At 39.3% G+C, this 20,817-nt stretch overlaps 1 protein-coding gene across 1 annotated transcript in view; it reads left to right on the forward strand.

Annotated features, from left to right (window-relative positions):
* Positions 1-18,201, forward strand: part of LOC140228404 (ras-related and estrogen-regulated growth inhibitor-like) — a 39,503-nt gene extending 21,302 nt beyond the window's left edge. Inside the window, exons 3-4 of the mRNA XM_072308624.1 lie at positions 15,506-15,582; positions 17,770-18,201. Of these exons, the coding sequence (XP_072164725.1) occupies positions 15,506-15,582; positions 17,770-18,201 (509 nt within the window). The remainder of the gene's footprint in view (positions 1-15,505; positions 15,583-17,769) is intronic.
* Positions 18,202-20,817: the final 2,616 nt, after the last annotated feature.

Below are 20,817 nucleotides of genomic sequence, written 5' to 3' on the forward strand. Positions count from 1 at the left end.
AATTGCAATATTATCATATCATAATATATTATAGGCTGGGTAGAAATTCCCAAGAACACTCATCCAAGACACTACATGCATAGCATAAATGGTTAATATCTGCAGTTCCCCTTGAAATTATAATATGCTAAGTCAAAAATCATTATGATAATCATCATAATATTCTGGGTCCTCCACACCCATACCTGAAGGTTATTTACCCTCTAAGACTACTATCGCTTAAAGTATATATGGCTTATGATAATCTCACCTTCTGCATTAATCACAATGAATTGTGTCTATATTATCAAACAAGTTTTTTTTTTTTTTTGTACTGAATATAATCTGCCTCAATGTATAATGTGTTTGTTTATCATCTGATAATTTTTTTTCATCACATGACTGTCAACATTAATTTTTCAATAAATGCAGAAAAAATATGTGCAAACAAACAAAGAAACAAACAAAGAAACAAACCACCCTTCCTCACCCTACAATTGACCAGTGCGTTCAGCATCATCGTGGTCATGATTATTATGCACACTCGAGAAGAAATATATATATATTTTTTTCAGTTATAGCTGTAAAGCACATCCGTAGATCACAGAAGATGCGCAAGAATCGTGATAATTATTTCATTTGGTCTACATGAGTTGCTTAACACGAAAGAAATCTTTGTACACCTGAATCTCCCGTTTTTATGTATAATGCATAATGAATCGAATCATATTTTTCTTGGTGTGGCCTTTAAGAATTGCCCTCGTTTTTTTATAAAGTATGTCACACTGCAGTTGTTATGAGACGCCGTTCCCGGAGTAATCTCAACTCGAATCTAGACTCGAGGCATATGGGTATATGACTTTATTCCGGGAGTCGAACATGGAGTAAGCAGAATCTTACCGGGGCTTGTAGACCCATGGTGAGAATTAAGTTGTTTATTTGCGCCCCTTCGGTAATTTTTCCGGCAACTTAATTTGATTTTGAGAAATCGCTACGGGAATTCTGGGTCAGCTACGGGCACGGGGCGTACGGCGTGCATTGTTTCAAGACTTTTTCTTATAAGGAAATACGTGTCCTGCAAGGAATAATGTGTCTGTGATTCGTTCAGTTTCTTTCGTCACGGAATATATCATTGCCTGATATAAATTTCACCAGTGCGTGCGTGTAGACACAAATCGCATTACATGTGTAGTCGTCGTTACTATACCTGCAGTGAATGGAGAATCAGTGTCGACGTAACCAGGGCTGGAGTTGAGACTAATGACACCATGCCATAATATCTTTCTAATTAACCAGGCGCGGTGGAGCACTCCAATTTGCATCTCATTATCGCCCCGTTCTATTTGAATTTCCAACGGGCATCCACGGCTGCCCGAAACTGTGTGCATGAAAAAGTCAAATCTTTACCTTCTCCTTGTGCCGCTATGCGTGCCGCTAGTAAACTCAAACTTCCCACACTATCTAAGTTTTTAAAAACCTTCCTTTTGATGAAAAAATTATGAAATTTGCTGCACTAGAACTTGAGATATTAAAGCGTTTTGAAAATCACCTCTCGCAAAACATGCTCTCTGTTTTTTTCCGACTGGACTATGGCCGGGCTCCAATGTGTCCGAAATTGGCAACATAAGTTTATCAGGCCTCAATCCATTTATGGTGAAAGCTTACGCTTGGTTCCACCTGTACTTTTTGAGAAATCAACTTGTTTCTACAGGGTTTGGAATAGAAAATTGTAGTCAGCGAAACAATTGAAAATGACGTCATTTCTTTTCCCGTAATATTGGGCATGCGTGGTATACACACTGATCTCCCCTAGGGGGGAGATCAGTGGTGGTACAGTACGTGAGATTCAGGATTTCGTGCTCATTGTTGGTTTGCATGTGACGCAGTCAATTTTGCTGAGTGTCGCACGGCGGTGACTGCTCAGAGCGGGTTAACCCGCTAGCTGTGACTGCTGAGCTGCTGCCGCGCACGTTGCATGCAGCAAAGCGTTGTGTGTGCTGTGACATGCAACGCTACAGTCACGCGATTTTACATACATGGGACCGACCTGTACGCTTTGCGTTCGTGTCATTTTTGATATCACCTTCTGTTTTTGTTTTTTTTTTCCGACACAACCATGGCCGGGAATATTACGGTATGACATTTAAAACGCAAGCAGATAAATAAATTTTGGTGTACTTTGTTCGAATGGCGCTTTGGTTCCGCAATCACACTTCGTGAATTTTAGGATGATTTTCGAGGCATATTTTTGGTAATTTTGCTCGCCAGGTTTTCGCTAAAATTTCACATTTTATCATTGTCAAATCCTTTAATATGTTATATGTGCATATTCGGACATGTTTTCAAATTCAAACTAACGCCGAAAATCCGAAAATAGGTTTCCTTAAATTGTTATTAGCTTGAGAAGTTGTTTACTTTTTCTCAACTACGCGAGTACATGTTGTTTACTTTATGCAAATGAGGCTCGGCTGCCGATGGATTTCTGCGAGATAATTGGGGTGCTCCACCGCGCCTGTAACGAGCCTCCAGTGAAAGGAACCAGTTGCATGAGAACCACTCATAAATAGGTAACTCAGTGTCTGTACCATTGCATATCTGACATAGAAATATGTGATTTAGTCTATGTTTACTTCAGGTCGAAAAAAAAAAAGATCAGAAAGTAGCGGCAATCCATTCACGCATTTCCCGCCAAACAGCTTCACAAACTCAAGTGCAAACAGAAACTAGTATGGCTCTTCTGAAATATCAAGGTGAATGTGTCATGTACAGATTGCTTATACAGGAATCAGAAGGAGAGTTTCCCAGAAAAGTGATGTCGTGAGTTTCGAATGTGCTAACATAAAGTTCATTTGGAGCTTGAATTATAACCATCTATAGGTGTATGGAACAATATCAAAGAAACTTCCACTAACTAAATGGCTTGATCTGTTGAACCAATGCACTGCTTAATTCAATTGTCACACACTGAACAAAGTCTTGAGTTATGTCTCTAGAGCGTATTTAGAGATCTGCCTAGTGCATGACGTCATAGACAACATTGATCTTTCTACATTATTCTCAGACCTCAGACTTTCGTTATTCCATTGGTAGATCGCAATAGATAGTATTCGTTATAGATCCTTCTGCGATAAGAAGATTAGCCTAATAATGAACGCCATAACCCTGAACATATACTGAGTTAAAGAACAAATCGGTTGAATACATTATAATACCCAATACATAATGATGATCCCCAATTATCAATAAGATCATCTTTCTCCAGTCTTCGTAAGGACATTACAAACTTTTTCCTGTATTATTGTCTACATTATTGTGTGAGGACTGTTTTTTTTCTTTTAATGGAATTAGTTATAATGTAATTGCAAACGTTATAGTTTATGTAAATAATCAATTCCTACTTGTTTCTTTATGTTTTAATGACTTTTCTTATTTATTATTAGGGGGTATTTGCCTGTGGAGAATTGGTTATTATTTTTCCGTGGTTTGATGAAATCCACAATGTGTCGAATGATTCATTAGTAATGATCGTGAGGCTAGCACTGGATGAGAAGCTGTGCCGATTAATAGGCATGATAGGCAAAGCTGATAACTGGCCATATTTTATGCAGACGTTGTTTATCAGATTGCATTGCTTCTGATTCATTTGCTCACAAACAAAAAGTTATCACTACTTCAACTACTACTATTACTACTCCTTCAATCTAACACTGCTACTACTCCAACGTCGTCCACCATTACTACTGTGGTGTACTATGACTACTACTTCTACTAATACTACTACTACTACTACTACTACTACTACTACTACTACTACTACTATTACTACTTACTTCTACTACCGCTACTACTGATATTACTACTACAACTATTACTGTGTTGATAAACATCGAGTTTCGAGTTCGAAACTTGAAACTTGATGTTTAGCAACATACACTATTACTGTATATGTACTATTATACTATTTGTTAGGTATTGGACTATTTCAAATTGTTTTTGATGTAGTTTTATATCTGCATAGCTTTGCACTGATTGCATTATAGTTAAGTGTCCATTGGCTGGTAAGCAAGCTTCAACTCGTTGTTTTTCCTTTACAATGGATATGGATATGGACACGTCAACGAACCTGGATTGACTGCACGATGCTGCCCTCTTTTATGTGTCCCGATGCGTGTAAGTCGTGGCTTGTCATCGATCGGCTGCTCACCGTTTCACCTCTCTGAAGACCTAATTGGCTAATACCAGCTTGTTTCACGCCCGGTGGCGTTCAGTCAGAGGCTAAGATAGCGGTCACTCTTCCCCCGTCGTATTCCCTAACCACTGATGTCGAGACGGGAGGCGGGGATTCTTCGCCAAATCCGATTTACGTTCAACAACCTAAATAGTCATCCTTTTCTAGCCATCGGCAGTGTCTTTAGTATTCCTTCCATTTTTGTTTTCTTAATGGCACACCATGGCTAATGCACATTATACGAAGTAGAATTCAATTGGAAGCGGACGAAAGTGACCCTCCTGAAGTCGACACCTACACCGAGAGCCAGAGTCCAGTTCGTTCACCAGCTTGTCATGGCGAAAAATAAAAATGACTGTTGAAATGGGAATACACTAAACGCAAAGGCTGATGTGTGTGGAACAGCTCTCGATATGCATACTGAAGTAGCTACGAGTTCCTGTAGGTGCAATTTATATGAGTGTGTGTGTATGTGTTTCAGTTTTCAACTCCTAATTTTTGCTTCTACTTGAAGACATAATAAACAGGAATGGAAATATGTTTTTTTTTTATGTGCCCAAATTCTGGAATGTTGTAGCTTTCTTCAGCTGTACCCGTTTAGAATATTGTCTCGGTGTTGTTTGAATGGAACTGAATAAATACCATTATAAAAATGTTGTCTTAGTGTATGCGCGCAGTTTGTAAAATCAAAAGTAACTAAAAACGATTGATTGTGCCCCAGAGTTTGTTTTGTCAATCAGCTTCACCGCTTGATGAGACTTGTGACAGTTCATCAGCATGGAAGGTGAGGTCATGTGAATTTTGAAGACATTAAAAAAGCCATACACTTTCGCATGAAATTAATTCGTTTATTCATATTCATAGACGCCCCCAGTAGGCTACACGTGACTGACATAGTTCCCCTGCATCATGACATGTAGTTCATTGCACGGAGAAGATTAAATTTACTGTTTAAGACCGGTATACCACGTGTGTGATGTAATGAGCCACATGTTCATCGTTCTCAGCAGCTAGCGAAGATGATAATTAGTATCTCGTCTAATTGCGTAGGAATGGAAGCTCGATGCATTGTGGGATTCAATCTCTCAATAAGTATATAACGCCAGAATAGAAGTTGACTAGACACCGTAGCAGCTCACTCCTACGATATTGCATCAATTTTATGGAGGACTTTTATTCCTGATGCTGCTCCTCTGATGAGCCGCCTCTTTTCGGCCAAAGAGAATCAAAGAATACATCTCCGGAGGCAAAGTGGGAGAGGTTCGAAAACATGATTTCCATTAGTAATCTCGGGAGAGTTGAGGGAGTGCATTGGATGTCATCCATTAAAAATCTCTCTCAAACTCAACACGGCCAAAAATGATTACCGTGTTGCTTTAAGAGACAATCTAACATGCAGATGGGAAAAAAATATTTGACTAACACTAGTTTGTCAGACTTAACTTTCAGAAATTGAACTCACACTCGTCCTCTCCGATGTCCCAATTGCTGAGCTAAAATAGCTGATCGATTTTGACGTCAAAATGTGATTTATAAAGCAATCGGTAAAGTCCTATACATTACATTGATATTCTAAGCCATGAATATCATGGCAAGAGGAATTTCACCCTTTTTGTTGCGTTTTTCAGTAAACAAGCCACTGCCCGAGAGATTTTCTCATAAATAAACGCGTTGTTTACGCGTTTTTCCTCGATAAGGAGATACTACATTGTAAATCACGAATGGTCATTTATGTATACAAAGTCATTCACGAGTTCAGTAAACACTTGGTGCGTGGGCATATATTACAGCCCCAAGCAGCAAAGCGTGCAACGCCGGCTGGTGATCAGCTGGAAAGACTCCGACCCAACCGGCCTGAATTAATCTTCACCCATGGCCAATTCATTTCGTGGAATTGAAAAAGCCCGAATAGTTCATGATTAACGACCCCTTGGTGATCAAACGGGATGTTTGTGGTTGTTTAGCGGGAACTATTTACTGTAAATTTCATCAAGGTGAAACAAGTGGGGTGCTTTTGCAGTCAAAAGTTATGAATGCTCCACAGGTAATTAGATTCGCGTAATCAGCTGGTAATGTTTGCTAATGCGAATATGGATTTCGAAGTACGATGTACTTGCAAATATTTCCTCACAGCTTCGGTATTCTCGGTAAATTGCAAGAGTTCTTAACATTGTGTGCATATCTACATAAAGACATAATTAGGCTTTCAAATTAAATAATGGTTAGTCTCACTACACACTTCACCACAACATCACGTGTTCATTATCTTCATCGTCACAATCACAGACATCGCCAATCAGAAGTCACATTTTGTTCGTCATCACCATCAAGTACGTACACATAACACTTACAATTGCCTTCATCATTGCTATCATCATCATCATCGTCGTCGTCGTCGTCGTCATCATCATCATCATCTTTAGTGTAATCTTGCTTATAATCACTGGTATCTTCATCAGAATGACCAGTAGCACCATAATTATCATAGTCCTGACATCATCGCATCGATTGTAATCAGTGAATCTTAAGACCAAACGCTTCAGTCATTCCAATCGGGTTACACGCCCATGTCGAGACATAGAGAGAGTGTGTATTTGTGTGTCTGTGTCTGTGTGTGAGAGAGAGACAGGGAGACAGAAAAAGAAGAGGATGGAGAGGAAAGGTTAAGGGAGAGAGAGAACGAGAACACTAGAGAGGAAAGTCTAAGCAGCACGGATAGGCAGAGGGAGAGATGGTATCATATTGACTGATCAATCTAATCCCTTTCGGCGGGCAATTACGGAAGATAATTCTACGACATTTCTTTGCCGGATTAAAGGCCGACACGTAAGGACGTGACTGACACGGGTATTCGTAGTGTTTGCATTGAATGTCCCGTCGTCCCAAAGGTAAATGCCTGGGTTGACGATAGTCTAGTCTTTATGAATGATACTTATCCATATCGCTAGATTGTCTGCTATCAGTAAATCAAGGCACGCAGTTAGAATCATGCATGACCTGCCTCTCAATATTATTGCTTGTTGTTTTGATCAATCCATGGATGATCAAAAAACATCTTAAACGTCCTCTGGTTTTGCAATTCATACTTAGTTTTTGATTAACACAAACCATGATACTTCGGATCGCTAAAACTCAATGTGTATCACTTTAGTTTCCTGTGTCAACTTCGCTTTTGTCCTTTTTCCCCGAGAAGCAGCATTCACCAAGACATAATATGAATTTGACGCACTCGCTGTTCACCATAGAAATAATGAGATTTCATCCAATGCCACTTCAAATTCGGTGCAGTGTCAGAACCTGTGCAGGAGCGCCAATGCCGAGAAAAAAAGAAGAAGAAGAAAACAGAAACAAAAATGTGCTGCCTGCCTGTTAGTATCATGTGAGCACCTGCTACCCTAAACGTGATTGATATATTGCATCATATAGCAATGCACAAAAAACGATTTACCGCCATTCCGTATTGTCGGAAATGTCACTCTGAGAAGCAGAGTATATTTTTAAAGTGAATGAGAAATTACGCAGAAAATGCCATGATGATACTGAATTAATTCTACTGGATGTCAAGTAAGAGCTTATTTACAAACAAGGAATTAAAAGCGAGAGAGTGATTGTTATGATTCCTACATTTTTTGAATAAGTTGATATTGAAAATAAATTGTTTGAGGCTGTGTTACAGGCATAATTTACCATTTGCAGATGAAACAAAAACCCAGCATTAGTGCTTTAAAATAGTTCTAAAATGTGAGTTAGGGATAGAAACAACAACTGTGAAAATTTGAATCAGTAAAATCGATGTTTAGTATTGTTAAACCCACAAAATGAGAACAATAATTGTAATAAAAATGTTTCCAGACTAAGAAAAATAGTGTGATCTCCTTATATTTTAGGCTCTATTGCAAATTTTTTATAAGGGAAGGTGTTTTGTGGTACAACAGACCTACACATAGGACCTATGCATGAAAGGCGATATCTTAAACAGTTTTCAAATCACTGCTCCCACAGGTAAAGTGGACCTTTAAGAAAAACAATAGACCAGGAGGACAATATTATCATATTGGATACGTAAACATGTCATGTGCCCCTTTACTGCCATTACTCCTCATCTCTCTCTCTCTCTCTCTCTCTCTCTGATTGGATAAGTTATTTGATTAAGGAAGGGAAAAGTGTGTTAAATATCTCAATCACTTTACATGATTGATTCGGCTGTTAGATTACTTCGCGCACATTTTACTAATCAGTCACTAGACATAGCATGCAATAGATATGTGATAGATGGATCGATGTCATTATAGTGATGAAAGTTCGACCCACCAACAAATTTATTCCTTTCAAGAAATCCCTCCATTTTTCTTTGTATGTGTGTATGTGTGTGCGTGTGTGTGTGTGTTTTATTATGGATTCTGTAGTGATAATTTGGTCAGTTTTGTTAGCTTCGTTGTTGGCTGTGTGTTTTTATGTTATGCTGGGTTTTTTTTTCAGATTTAGTGCTCTTCCGAGCTACCCCATCTCATAGATTCATTGGTGATTACAATAACCACCAATCTTGTCATGAAACTTGACATAATTATTGTCATTTGGTGCCAGTAGAATGTCACAGGTTTAAACGTCGGAAGACTAGAGTATTGCAGGGCAAAATGACAAGGAGACGGTAATATTTTAGTTGAAAGTATTGGTAGACATCAGAGAGATCTATAAAAGAGTCATTCGTTGTTGCTAACACTGATTGCTCATGGAGGAGCATGGTGGTCACGATCTCGACATCATCTTAATACAGTGATAAGTTCCAGGTTTTGTTGAGTAAGTCAATAAAGTGGCAGACGGTTATCACACTTCAACACTGCTTGTCATGAGGCTGTTTGATGTAAGGTTAGCAGACATCATCCTAATAACAACTTTTCATCTCATCCGCTCCATGTGAGATTACAAAACAGAGCAAAGAATTCACAAGTGGTTTTAGCATTAAGACGAGAAGTGTATCAGTGTTCCGTAGAGTCCATTACGTGAAGAAACGAAAACGATTATACTGAATCTCTCCTGTCCCTTTCTTTGTCTCTCTTTCTTTTCTACACACACACACACACACACACACACACATACACACACACACACACACATACACACACACACACACAAACACATATCTTTCTCCCCATGTCTCTCTCTCTCTAATTCTCTCACGCGTCCTCTCTCACCAATGTACAAGTACCTTTCATGTATTTTATTTTTATATCTTTGTTACATCTCGCTTTGTGTTTTTACTTGATTTCATTTTACAGGGGAGTTAAATCACGAAACACCATAAAGCACTTATTGTATCATATTAAATGTCTTTGTCTTGATCTTGAGTTTGGTGTAACTTCTTGTTAGCAGAACAAATTTGAGATGGCTGTCATAGATCAAGGCCCTTGTTCCGGAGTGTCATAAATTACAGGAAATGAATGATGCCTGAAAACACCAGACTAAACACCTATATCCGTTATGTGTGTATTTGCCCTTTTAAAACACCATTACTGGTGCTGCTATACGTACTCACCGTGAACTGTCAAGACAATATCCTAAAATGATAGATTGGATAGTCTATCAAATGAAGGCTGGTATCATTTTCTCGCCATCAGTGCGCATCACTTATCCTTAAAGGTAGAGTGAACTTCAATGGAGACTTCTTCAATATCTACGTAAGAAAGCCCAACCGAATTTACAGAAAAGACTATAAATAGTTTATTCCTATAAAGAAGTATAAGTGACTGCTAATGGCGTCTTTATGGTTGAATAAAAGGTAAAATGATATGCTAGTTGTGTGTCCTAATGGTGATATGAATGAAGGTGACCATGACCTTGATATAAATAATAAAGACATTGATGGTTTGGTTGATGAAGACGACGATGATGACGATAATGACGAAAGAGGAAAGACGCAGTCAGTGTAAGTTGATGATGTGGATAGTCAACAAAATCGGCTCGTGGATGAGGGTTAAGACGAGAGGTTTACAATCGTTCGCAGAGTGAATATCCTCAACTCCTTCACGGTGGTATTATTGCGCTCTGGAGTTAATCTTTGTGCGTCATCGCAGACGGAATCCAAGCTCTTCGTTTCCTCATCATTTTACAATAGATTTCATTCGTCCTGGGAGAGAGTGAAGGTGACGAGAATCCGTAAAATCTGGAAAAGTCTGGACAGCAACGCGTATGATCAGATCGGGTGTCGCACGGTTGATCCGAATGCCACGCGCACTCAGGTGAAAACATTCCGCTTCCTCTCCTCTCCTTACTATCCAAGTACCGTTCGAACTGTCACTGAAGAGCTGGTCCGAAAAAGCCTTGCATTATTCAAACAACTAAAAAGCCATTCTACAGTCTTCAAAAAGAAGGAGAGTTTCGATTCTGATGTGCAGTCGTAAGTGAGGAAATATCGTTTAACATGTCTTGAGGAAGAACATACAGGGAAATGATAGGACCTACCTCTAAATATTTCGCAGCATTAACTGCGGTATATCTCATCTTCATTTGGGTCTTCGAAACTTGTTGTTGGGTTGGAAGGATGAAATAAATAAACACTGCTGTGTGGGAATGTTTTTACAAATAATGAATGAGTAAGGAAAGAAATTAAGTAAGTTTTATGCATGCGAACGTGCATTTTGCATACTGAAACTTGTCTTCTGCATCGATGGTCCCGGAAATATATACTTTGAAAAAAAAAAAGTCCATTGTGCGCATATTGAATTATGAAGTAACAAATACAATAAAAAACAATAATAATGTCGTAATCAGGTTTGATTGCCAATTTGCTAATCATTAGCGAATCCAAAACAGTATTCTGCGTTATCTCGCAGTATTGTCTCTTTTGAATATTACCATTCAAAATTAGTTCCATGCCACTGACTTTAATATTTTGATATTTCTGCTTCCAAGATATACCCAGTCCAAGTATATACCCATGTACACTGTATTTTCAGTCTTCACATGGACGTCCTATCATTATGTGTGTGTGAGTGGTTGCGTGCGTCTATATTGGAAGTGCCTAAGTGTGTGGTTACCAATGCCTGCTTACACTGACGTTGTGTTTACCTGTCTCGCAGTCATTAACGATTTTCCATGTGTTCAATCACACGTAATTACAGCATCGCACGGAGCTGTGTGTTCAGTCTATAGGGGTCAAAGGCAACGAACTTTTACGCAGATAAAGTCTCAAATCCCTCAGTTTCATTTTTCCCTTCCTTCAAAATCCTGCCCCCATTTTTTCTAGAAGACGCATGTCTTCCATATATTGCGACTCGATCAGTGCTGTTTTTAATTCACCTGCACAAAAAGACGCGGATCTACTTAGAATAAAAGAGAGGAAAAAAAAAATATCCCTGTCATTAGCTGGCCCACATCATCCGTCATTCTATTTCTCTCTGATACCCCCAGCGGCTTCAGAACCACTTTTCATGCAATACGTGCTCATATCTCCTTGACCAAATGAATAATACAGGGCCCAGTGTTAGTATGGCATCGATTTATCAAACGGAATCAAGAAGGAAAGGGAGAAAATAAAAATATTGTCGTCTGTTTGGCTTGCTTTCCATCTGGCCAACGCATTTGGGTCTCCGAGCCCGATGAGAACATAAATGTCAATACGCTTAGAGGCAGGAGCCATTATCGGAAACAAAAGGCGATTTAACTTACCCGCTCTACAGTCAATATCATGATATAGAGCTCCCACTCTAGTTCTATAGTGTAGGTTGACATATTTCTCGCACACTTGTCTAGTCATGTTCTCATGTTGCCGATTTAAATGTTCTTGGCTGTGTTTGCTATATAATTGTCCTATTTCATAGATATTGAAAGAAATAATGCTATGGTAATAATAATAACAACATGAGCATCAACAACAAAGATACTACTACTAAACGCCCTTCTCATTCTCACCCGACGTAATAATAACTATGATGATAATGATGATAATAATGATAATAGTAATAATGATAATAATAGTAATATTAATAATAATTGATTACCAATGTTATCATTATTGATACTGTTATTTTTCTGTCATCGCCTTCATCATTAGATCATCATCAATGAATACAATGCCAATTGTCAGTGCAAGGAAAGTGTGAACACATACAACATATTCATGATAATATTCATATTACCACATACATTTGCTGAGATATTGATATATGGAAAAGGGTTCTCACCAATTAAACCTGTGCGTTTATCCCTGATCTTACACACTCACAGTGATGGAGTAACCCTTTTAACATGACGCAAGTCGTGGTACTCATCTTTTTTTTTTTTTTTTCAAATGCCCAATGCCAGAAGTTGGTTATCGTCATTCGTCTTGATTCGTTGTGTACATCAGTCGGAAGGAAATAGAATCTATCCATGGACTTTTTTCTTTTGCTCTTAGCATGTGCTGTGTCAACGAGTGCGACGACGAATCCTCGAACAAGTTGTTACCTCCAATAGTAGGGAGAGAGGTTAAACAGTGTGAATTGTGCGGCAGTTGGGCTAGATTCAACCCATGATTGCTGGGTAAATAGCAGACACGTCACATGATGGACGGATGTCAAGCACCAGTGAGACGTGAGAGCGCATTGGAAGGAGAGATAGATAGAGGAGAGATAGATAGATAGTTAGATAGATAGATAGATAGAAGATAGATCGTACGACAGGTGATGGATAGTTAGATGAGTAGATGACTAGCTGGATTGATAGATAGATAGACAGCTAGATAGAAATTTGATGAAGTACCTGGTGCACACAGAATTCATCAATTCAATTCAATTTCGGTTTTATCGAAAACATCAAATAAAAGTCCGAGGACTAACCATATTTGGTTCACATCAAAATTTGACAGAAGAATAAACACTTCATCATAACAGCAAGGAGACACAGCAAAGGAAAAGGCACTAAGTTAAAGGGACTGTACAGTACTGGTTGAGGTGAGGATTCATGTTTTGAACATTCCTAAGTGAGATAATGAAAAGCCTCTTATGAAATATGAAAGAGAATGTAATTTTAAGAAGGATTCAACGTTTATTTGATGAAAATTGGTTTTTAAATGGCTGAGATATCTTTAAAAAAAAGTGCTAATAAAAGGCGACATGCTACAACTTTATTAGGATCTCTTTGTTTCACGTTGTTTTTGGATATCTCAGCCATTTCAAAACCGATTTTCATCGAATAAACATTTGATACCCCTTAGAACTGCATGCTCTTTGACATCTCATAGAGTGGTTTCTGAATATCTCGCAAAACGCTAAAAGCTAAATCCTCACCTCGACCAGAACTGTACACACCCTTTAAAGCTAAAAGGCAGATGTGAGATGCCACATTTTTTCTTTTCTTTTTCACCTCAATCACAGTCTTTCTCAATCATATATTTTTTACTCTCCCCTGAATACGAAAGGCGAACGCCAAAACCTCAATATACCACAGCAACGTGGTAGAATGTCTTTGCTGGATCTGGTATATGCTTGAATAGTTGATAATCATTTTGTTTTCTTTCTGACATTCGCTCGGTCCTGTCAAGCCTTTCGTGGTTCAAATGGGGAGGAGGGGGTTGGTTCAAACCAAAGATTGGAAAATGTCCAAAAAGTAATTATGATCGGAAGGTATGAAGGCGTCTTTAGGATGTAACGTAGTTTTCTGTATAAGGTCAAAAAAACGTATAGAAGCACGCAATCTCTTACCACTTACTTCCCTACTTTCATCTCTCCGTCTCTCCCCCCCCCCCCTATACTCAACATCCAAACAACTGCAGCAAGACATGATATGTGCTTCTCTGGGCTGTGGATATAGAGCTTTTTATCGATCACATGCGTCGCCTCCTGACAATGTTATCGATTAAACACTGACAAGTCCAACCCACGCACAAGGTATGGCTGAAACGTAGCCACCCACCACCGGCGCCATTCGGGAGCAGGAAAAAAAAAACATAAAACCTAGAAGACGGAGACTCCGAAAGTGGGCCAGTCTGCCTTTTACAATCCATTTAGAACCCGAGTGAAGTCTCCGCAAACCAGTATGAAAATAGCCGGAGTGATTTTTGTTTTCCTTTTTGTTTGTTTGTTTTTTTTTTTGTTTTTGTTTTTTTTGCGGTGACAAGAAAAAGTAACAAGTGTGAAGTATGTTCGTGAGATCTGGAGTGCAAAAAGGGGGCTTGTGTCATGAAAACTTAAGATCATATGAACACAAAGTCTTTTTGTTTCAAAACCAGACTAAAAAACTGTGTATCATAATTTCAAATCGTCAGTTTCACGTTTCAGTATCCGTCTATGTACATCATTTGGACATTTTTTTTTTCGTCATATTTTCAGCTTCTTCTTTTTTGTTGTTTGCAAACATTTATGGGTTCTGACGAATTAACAAATAATTTTAAAATCTTGTGCGCAATTGTAGGTGAAAAAAAACCCGCAAACATATTCCTACATTTTGTTGGAGCGACAAAGCTTACAAATTTACTGACAATCAAGCATCATCTACACTGAAATGTGCTGCGTGCATAATGGGTCATTATGGCACAGATTTATATTTTCAGCAGATCAATATCAACATCATTGTATCTATCTATCGTTGTACTCATCTGCAGTATTAGAAAATGTATAGGCTTGCTCTGGTGATGTAATCGTACGTCAACCAATGATTATAGAATATGTTCGCCCATTGTTCATCGAGGACAAAATGTTACTTGCGACATGACTTACACATGCATGTTAGCCGGTGTTTAAATATGCCATCCATCATCAGTATCATGTATATCTCTTCTTTCTTTCTTTCTTTCTTTTTTTTTGTGGGGGGGGGGGGGGGCGTCACAGCACATGCATCAAGGAAATCCTCTTTAACTTGTTGCCTTTTATTCCTTAACAAAATCCCGGAAATAAAAAAAGACTTAAAGAGCTCTTACTCGAAATATCTCAACATGACTATAGAATAATAACTGAATAGGGAGACCTCCTATTTTCACTTTGTGGTATTCTCAAATTTCTCGCCATATCAAAGTCAATATCCCTGTACATCTGCGTGAAGGGTTGAATTTCAATACCCCCAGCCTTGAGACGATCAGTATAGATTTCTACCCAGTAGGCATATTCAAGATGCGTTTGATTTACAACAACACGCGGTGCATTGTGGGATATAAGTCCACTGACTTTCAGAGTCACCAAATTGGAAGACGGTTGGGGGGGGGGGGGGGGGAACCTGAGCAGTTGTGCGCATGCGGTGGCGCGCTCCACTAAAATCGTCCGATTCACGTACCTCTCTGACTTACTGATATTGTTTTATGTTTCTTTCCCCCTATTGTTTCGCCTACAGAGTCAGTGTATTCACAACCGACGCGTATCGACGATCAAAGCATCACACTACACGTCCTGGACACAGCCGGAGAATTTGTGAGTTTTTCTTTAATGAAATCCCTCATAAAATCGACCCCTATCAATCAAAACATCCAGCTCTAAATTCGCATGTATCAGGTGGCTTGTCGCCTGAGGGATCCTATGACAAAAACAAGCAAACATACATTTTTAAAGCACACTGACACGTATTACCTTGCCTTATTACCAGTCTCGCTGAAAATAACACCATTAATTCTAATTCTGCATGATGGAAGCAAAATATTTACGTGAGCCGTCCCGCTTTATCCCTCACGGATACCATGGCTCGATTAACACTATCTGTGTAAGGGACTCCCGATAGTATGTGCAACACTGTAGGGTTTTCTGTTCTAATCAGCACTCAAAGCACAGAAAGGGTTGGAGATCATGATAACATAACTAATGTGGGTGCAGAGACTTGCGATATCAAAAGAAACTATTTCAGTAATTCTCATTATTCACCCACAACACTGGTTTAAAATAGGAATCCCATACTGACCTGCTTTTCTGTAGCTTTTTTCTATTTCATGAGCATACGACGCATTTTTCTACTTTTGTTTAATGATGTTTATGTTGAAGGGTGACTCGTACAATCGATTTGTAGTGCGTCCCTTTTCAAAACACAATTTGCAGGTAGCCAGTATTTTCGTAGTTTACAGGGTAAGATAATGATGTTTTTGTAAGATGTATAATGAAGCATTGACAAAATGAGACAACATCTCCTGGGAACCATAGTAGACCGTTTGGTTGACAACACCCTAGGCAACTTGTGATTTTCAACTCGTGGGTTTTGCGTTGTTTATTTTGGTTTTGTTTTTTAGACAGCAGACAAGGGAAACAGCTTAAAATACCATACAAAATACCTTTTGTGGCGCTCATATTGTGTATTCTCCCACATGACAAAAAAAAAAACTATCATTAGAAGTGTTTACGACAATATTTTTGGCTTTCTGCGTTCGTTTCATTTGTTAGAAGTGGTTTGTCTTCGGATGAAGAAAAACATACAAGCGAAAATGATCCACCTACGGATAACAGAAGAGGTACGAACTGAAACGAAGACACAAAGTCAACAGTCTATATTAATGACGCACAATAGAAATATGGGGATGTCGGCGTATTAACCTGTCTTTCAGACGTCCTTGAGATCAGCAGATAAGCACAATCATTTTATAAAAATACGTCATATAAATGCAATTTTCCTTTCCAATTTATTTCTATATTTTGTCCCTTGTATCTTTGTTCATGCAGCATATGGTTAATGTCGCTGAATTTATATTAACAAACATCTAGACACAAGTTTGCCATATTATGTGATGCATTATGGGATAAAGTCGCTCTAAAGGCAGATTGTTTGATGGCTCACCGGTATTTACATGTAAATTGCAGACATTGCAGACATGGCTCTCCCAAATACTTTCAATTGATAGCTTTCTTTCAATGTCAGTATTGTCAGGACGTATTTAAACTCTCGATCTAGTCCATTTACCGTACATTTCATTTTACTACTGTAATCCACGGGTTCGTTATTATGTCGCGGAGCTCGCATCCACACAAATACATTCACTTAATATCTGCTCAAATTCCGGCAAATGAATGCAGTCGATATGCCTATTTTTTTTCTTTTTGTAGAATCCAATTTTCTTTTTTGTTTTGTTTCATTGCTTCTGACGAGAAAGTAAAATTGAAAAGAAACCTAATTCATACAACTGTATGATGTTAGGATTCTATGACCCCCTCCCCCCTCCGTCTTCTCTGTTGTAGGGAGACAATTAGCGAGGAAGAGTGATTTGTTTTTCAGAGACTGTAGGCCTACGTCACATAGCGCAATTAATCTACATCAGTCTTTGTCATTCTTCGTGCCTTTCAATAACTATTAGATTGGAGAACGTCATTTCGTAGGAAATTCACACTGTCGACAGGATGTTTCCTGCATTTGCAATAAATAACTTCTGTGTAATAGAAAAGTTTACTATTGAAAAGTAGCGGATTTGCAATTCAAATCACGTCCGATGGACAATTTCCTTGCAATCAACATTTTTGTACACTGCGTCATGGGCTTCTGGTTTGGTCACGTGATTGATGTTGTTAGGTCATTTTTATAGATTAATTCTCTAGTACTGTCGTCTTATTGGATGTATATAAATGATTAGTAGAGATAATTCTGATCACTTCTATCATAGCGACACTTTTTTTTTGTTCTTTCAGGATTTCGAGAGCTCAAGCCGGGTTGAGCAAATTCGAGGATCGGATGCCTTCGTGCTGGTTTACTCTGTTACGGACAGGTCGAGCTTCATCTATCTGCACAAACTCAAACGTTTCATCTTTAAGTCAAGACGCGACCTGGACCGCGCCCCGACGCTCATCATCGGCAACAAGGTCGACCTTTGCCATTTGCGAAAAGTGACGACACAAGAAGGCGTGCAGCTGGCCAAGGATTACGGGTGTGCGTACTGCGAGATGAGTGCTAGCGAGGGGTTTGTGCCTGTGGTCGATGCGTTCCATGATCTCTACCGCGAATTCTACCGCGCTGAGAAGCGCGCAAAAGTCAAGAAGATCACATCTCGATTGCAGCTTCGCCAGACTATCAAGAATTTCACCGACAGGCATCTCTATCGATCGCGAACAAACACTCTATAGTGCAGTGACCCTTGCCCACTGACCCCAGAATATTGCGAATCCGCGATCTTGAACTTGTTTGAAAAAAGAAGTTCTTCGGTGAATACCACGGAGGATACCACAGGATAATGAAGTGATTGCCCGTATCAGAGCAAGAAAATTGAAATTATTTTCCTCCGTAAAAGCTGTTCATGTTCAAAGAGGTACGGTCCCAGTATTCGTGAGGGCGCTGTTGGATATTGCGTGATGATCGACGCTATCTTTACGAAGATTGACGATGTAAATCTAGTTAAATGTCAATCAAAGTAAATCGCAGGACAGTATTGTGTGAGCGCTCATTATGTACACTAGTACAGGTTCAACTGTTCCCAGTTCACTGTAGACCTATGTAGCACAAGGAGTATGGTACACACGTGTTGGACCAAACAGATCACATTATACTGAGTAGATCTTATGTAGATCGAAAATCTAGTCTAACACTTACACAGCAATCCGTTGACTACTTATGTATATACTAAAAAATGTTACACGTATTTACACCCATGTTTCCGCGGCTAGCAAGCAAACAAATTTTGTCTTTGAAGGATCAGTATGTAGTAGGTGGAACCAGCTTGGAGCAACTGTCGAATCCGAAGACGAACTGAGATTGTCACTATTTCGACAAACTTACGGTATGAATTGGTTTTCTATGACGTTCGGAACAAGGCAGATCTGTAAGAAAAGGTCCGTGTTACAGCGCCCTCTTGCATCCTGGGTCCGTTTCCCTTTAACCATTGCCATCAACATCCACGGCCTGCATTGTGAAGACCACTCATTGCTGGTTGATAATGTCCACAGCTTGTACACGCATTAATTGCATTCATTCAGGATTCAGATAGCTGTCTACAGAAAAACAGCCCGGATGTACTATGGTAGGCCCTCCACTTGGCATCGTAACATCTGTATTAACACTGTTAATGGATTTGCACCATTTCATTTCTACACGGAGAAACGATTCTATCATCAGGCGTGCTATTGATTGTGATATCGTAATGATGACCGAGGTAAATGCCCACGGTATCGTTATGTTATCGCGATGTTATGCTCACTGTGATTTACGCATCACGTGATATATATTATCATTCCACCATTATGACTGATAGATTTGACTGTTGTATTCATTACGGCTGTCCCACAGAAGGCCTGTGGTCGCAGTACATGAAGATATGCCTATGTTCTTGATTTAAAAGGAACAAATAGAATTGATGAGATAAATGATGAGCAATGTGACGTGAAACACATCTTCCTAGCAACAAAAGACCCAACCATACGCGTTGGTCAGGTCCAATCCTTCATGGCAACCATTGAATTTCTTTATCGCATCGTGAGAAACCGAGGCTGTAGGATGATGCTGAGCTGATATCATATTTTGTTCATATTCCAATCTCAAAACACTGCTTACTGATTCCCCAAGATTCCTTGAGATAGAAAGGACAAGGGTATCGTGTTTATTCAATGATGGTGATGTGTACAGGAATATTTTAAGCGTTGAGGGAATTAGATAAAGGACAAGGCTGGGCAGAACGCGACTTAATCTACTTTCTAACTATTCCTCTGTTACACAACGTGATGGGAAATCTGTGAGTTTCGAAAACGTTTGGGCTTCTTCAAATTTGAAATAAAGATTGAAATGGCGTAGACATCATGATATTCATGATAACATTCTTTGTCAATATTAACCTCATTTTCAGGTGGCTCGATACCGGCCATTCGACGATCTGAAGTCAAATATAAAGCCAATCGATGGGAAAGTAAGAAAGTACTGTATTTATTTCTTATTGGTAAGCACATGCTGGTTGCAGCTCTATGAGCTACTATGATACAGAACGCCATCATAAGGCAGTTTTGATGGACATTGGAGAGACTTAGAGGGAAAAAAACAGTACAGTCAACTTCCAGGATGCCAAGGAACCTATACCAGCTACAAATGCTGACGAATGCAGCAAGTATTTTCTTGTCTTCTATCCCATAGTCTGCATACTCGTACAATTAAAGACCAAACATTCTGCATTGCCCCCATTCCTTGCTGCTCATCCTCACTGACATAAGAGCGAAGAGCAATCATTTGTTGGTCCACTGACCTCGTGATGTGGAGGCAGCTGCGTTTGTCTCAACGCGCGGTCGTATTTACGACGCGCCGTGGGAGGGAAGGACACTCCTTTGCCCCTTGCAGAATTACGGTCATTCACTATGGCAGCATTTTGCAGGACGCAAGTCTTTCCATATAAGTCGAGATGACACAGCTAACGGCAGACTACGAAAAGTAATCAAACGGCGTGAGACAAAACTGAAAATCGATTTGACTGGGCTATTTCATAATTGCGAATTCTTCATTTCCAAAATCGGTATGTGTATTCCACTAGATTGATTTGGCTCTCTCAAGCTAGTTACTTCACCTTCGTCATTCATTGTTCATCGACATCATTGTCTGCACATTATACATGTGTGCACCTATGGTTAAGAGGGAAGTCGAAGATGGGGATTGTGTACTCCTGTGACGCTAGATCACATAAGAAGCTTTTGGCTGAAGCTGCTGAATGGCAGACTGACACTACGATATCACGACTGGCAACCAATGTAGTTGTATCTTCTTCTTTT

This window comes from Diadema setosum, chromosome 5 (assembly GCF_964275005.1).
Source record: "Diadema setosum chromosome 5, eeDiaSeto1, whole genome shotgun sequence".
Classification (NCBI taxonomy): domain Eukaryota; kingdom Metazoa; phylum Echinodermata; class Echinoidea; order Diadematoida; family Diadematidae; genus Diadema; species Diadema setosum.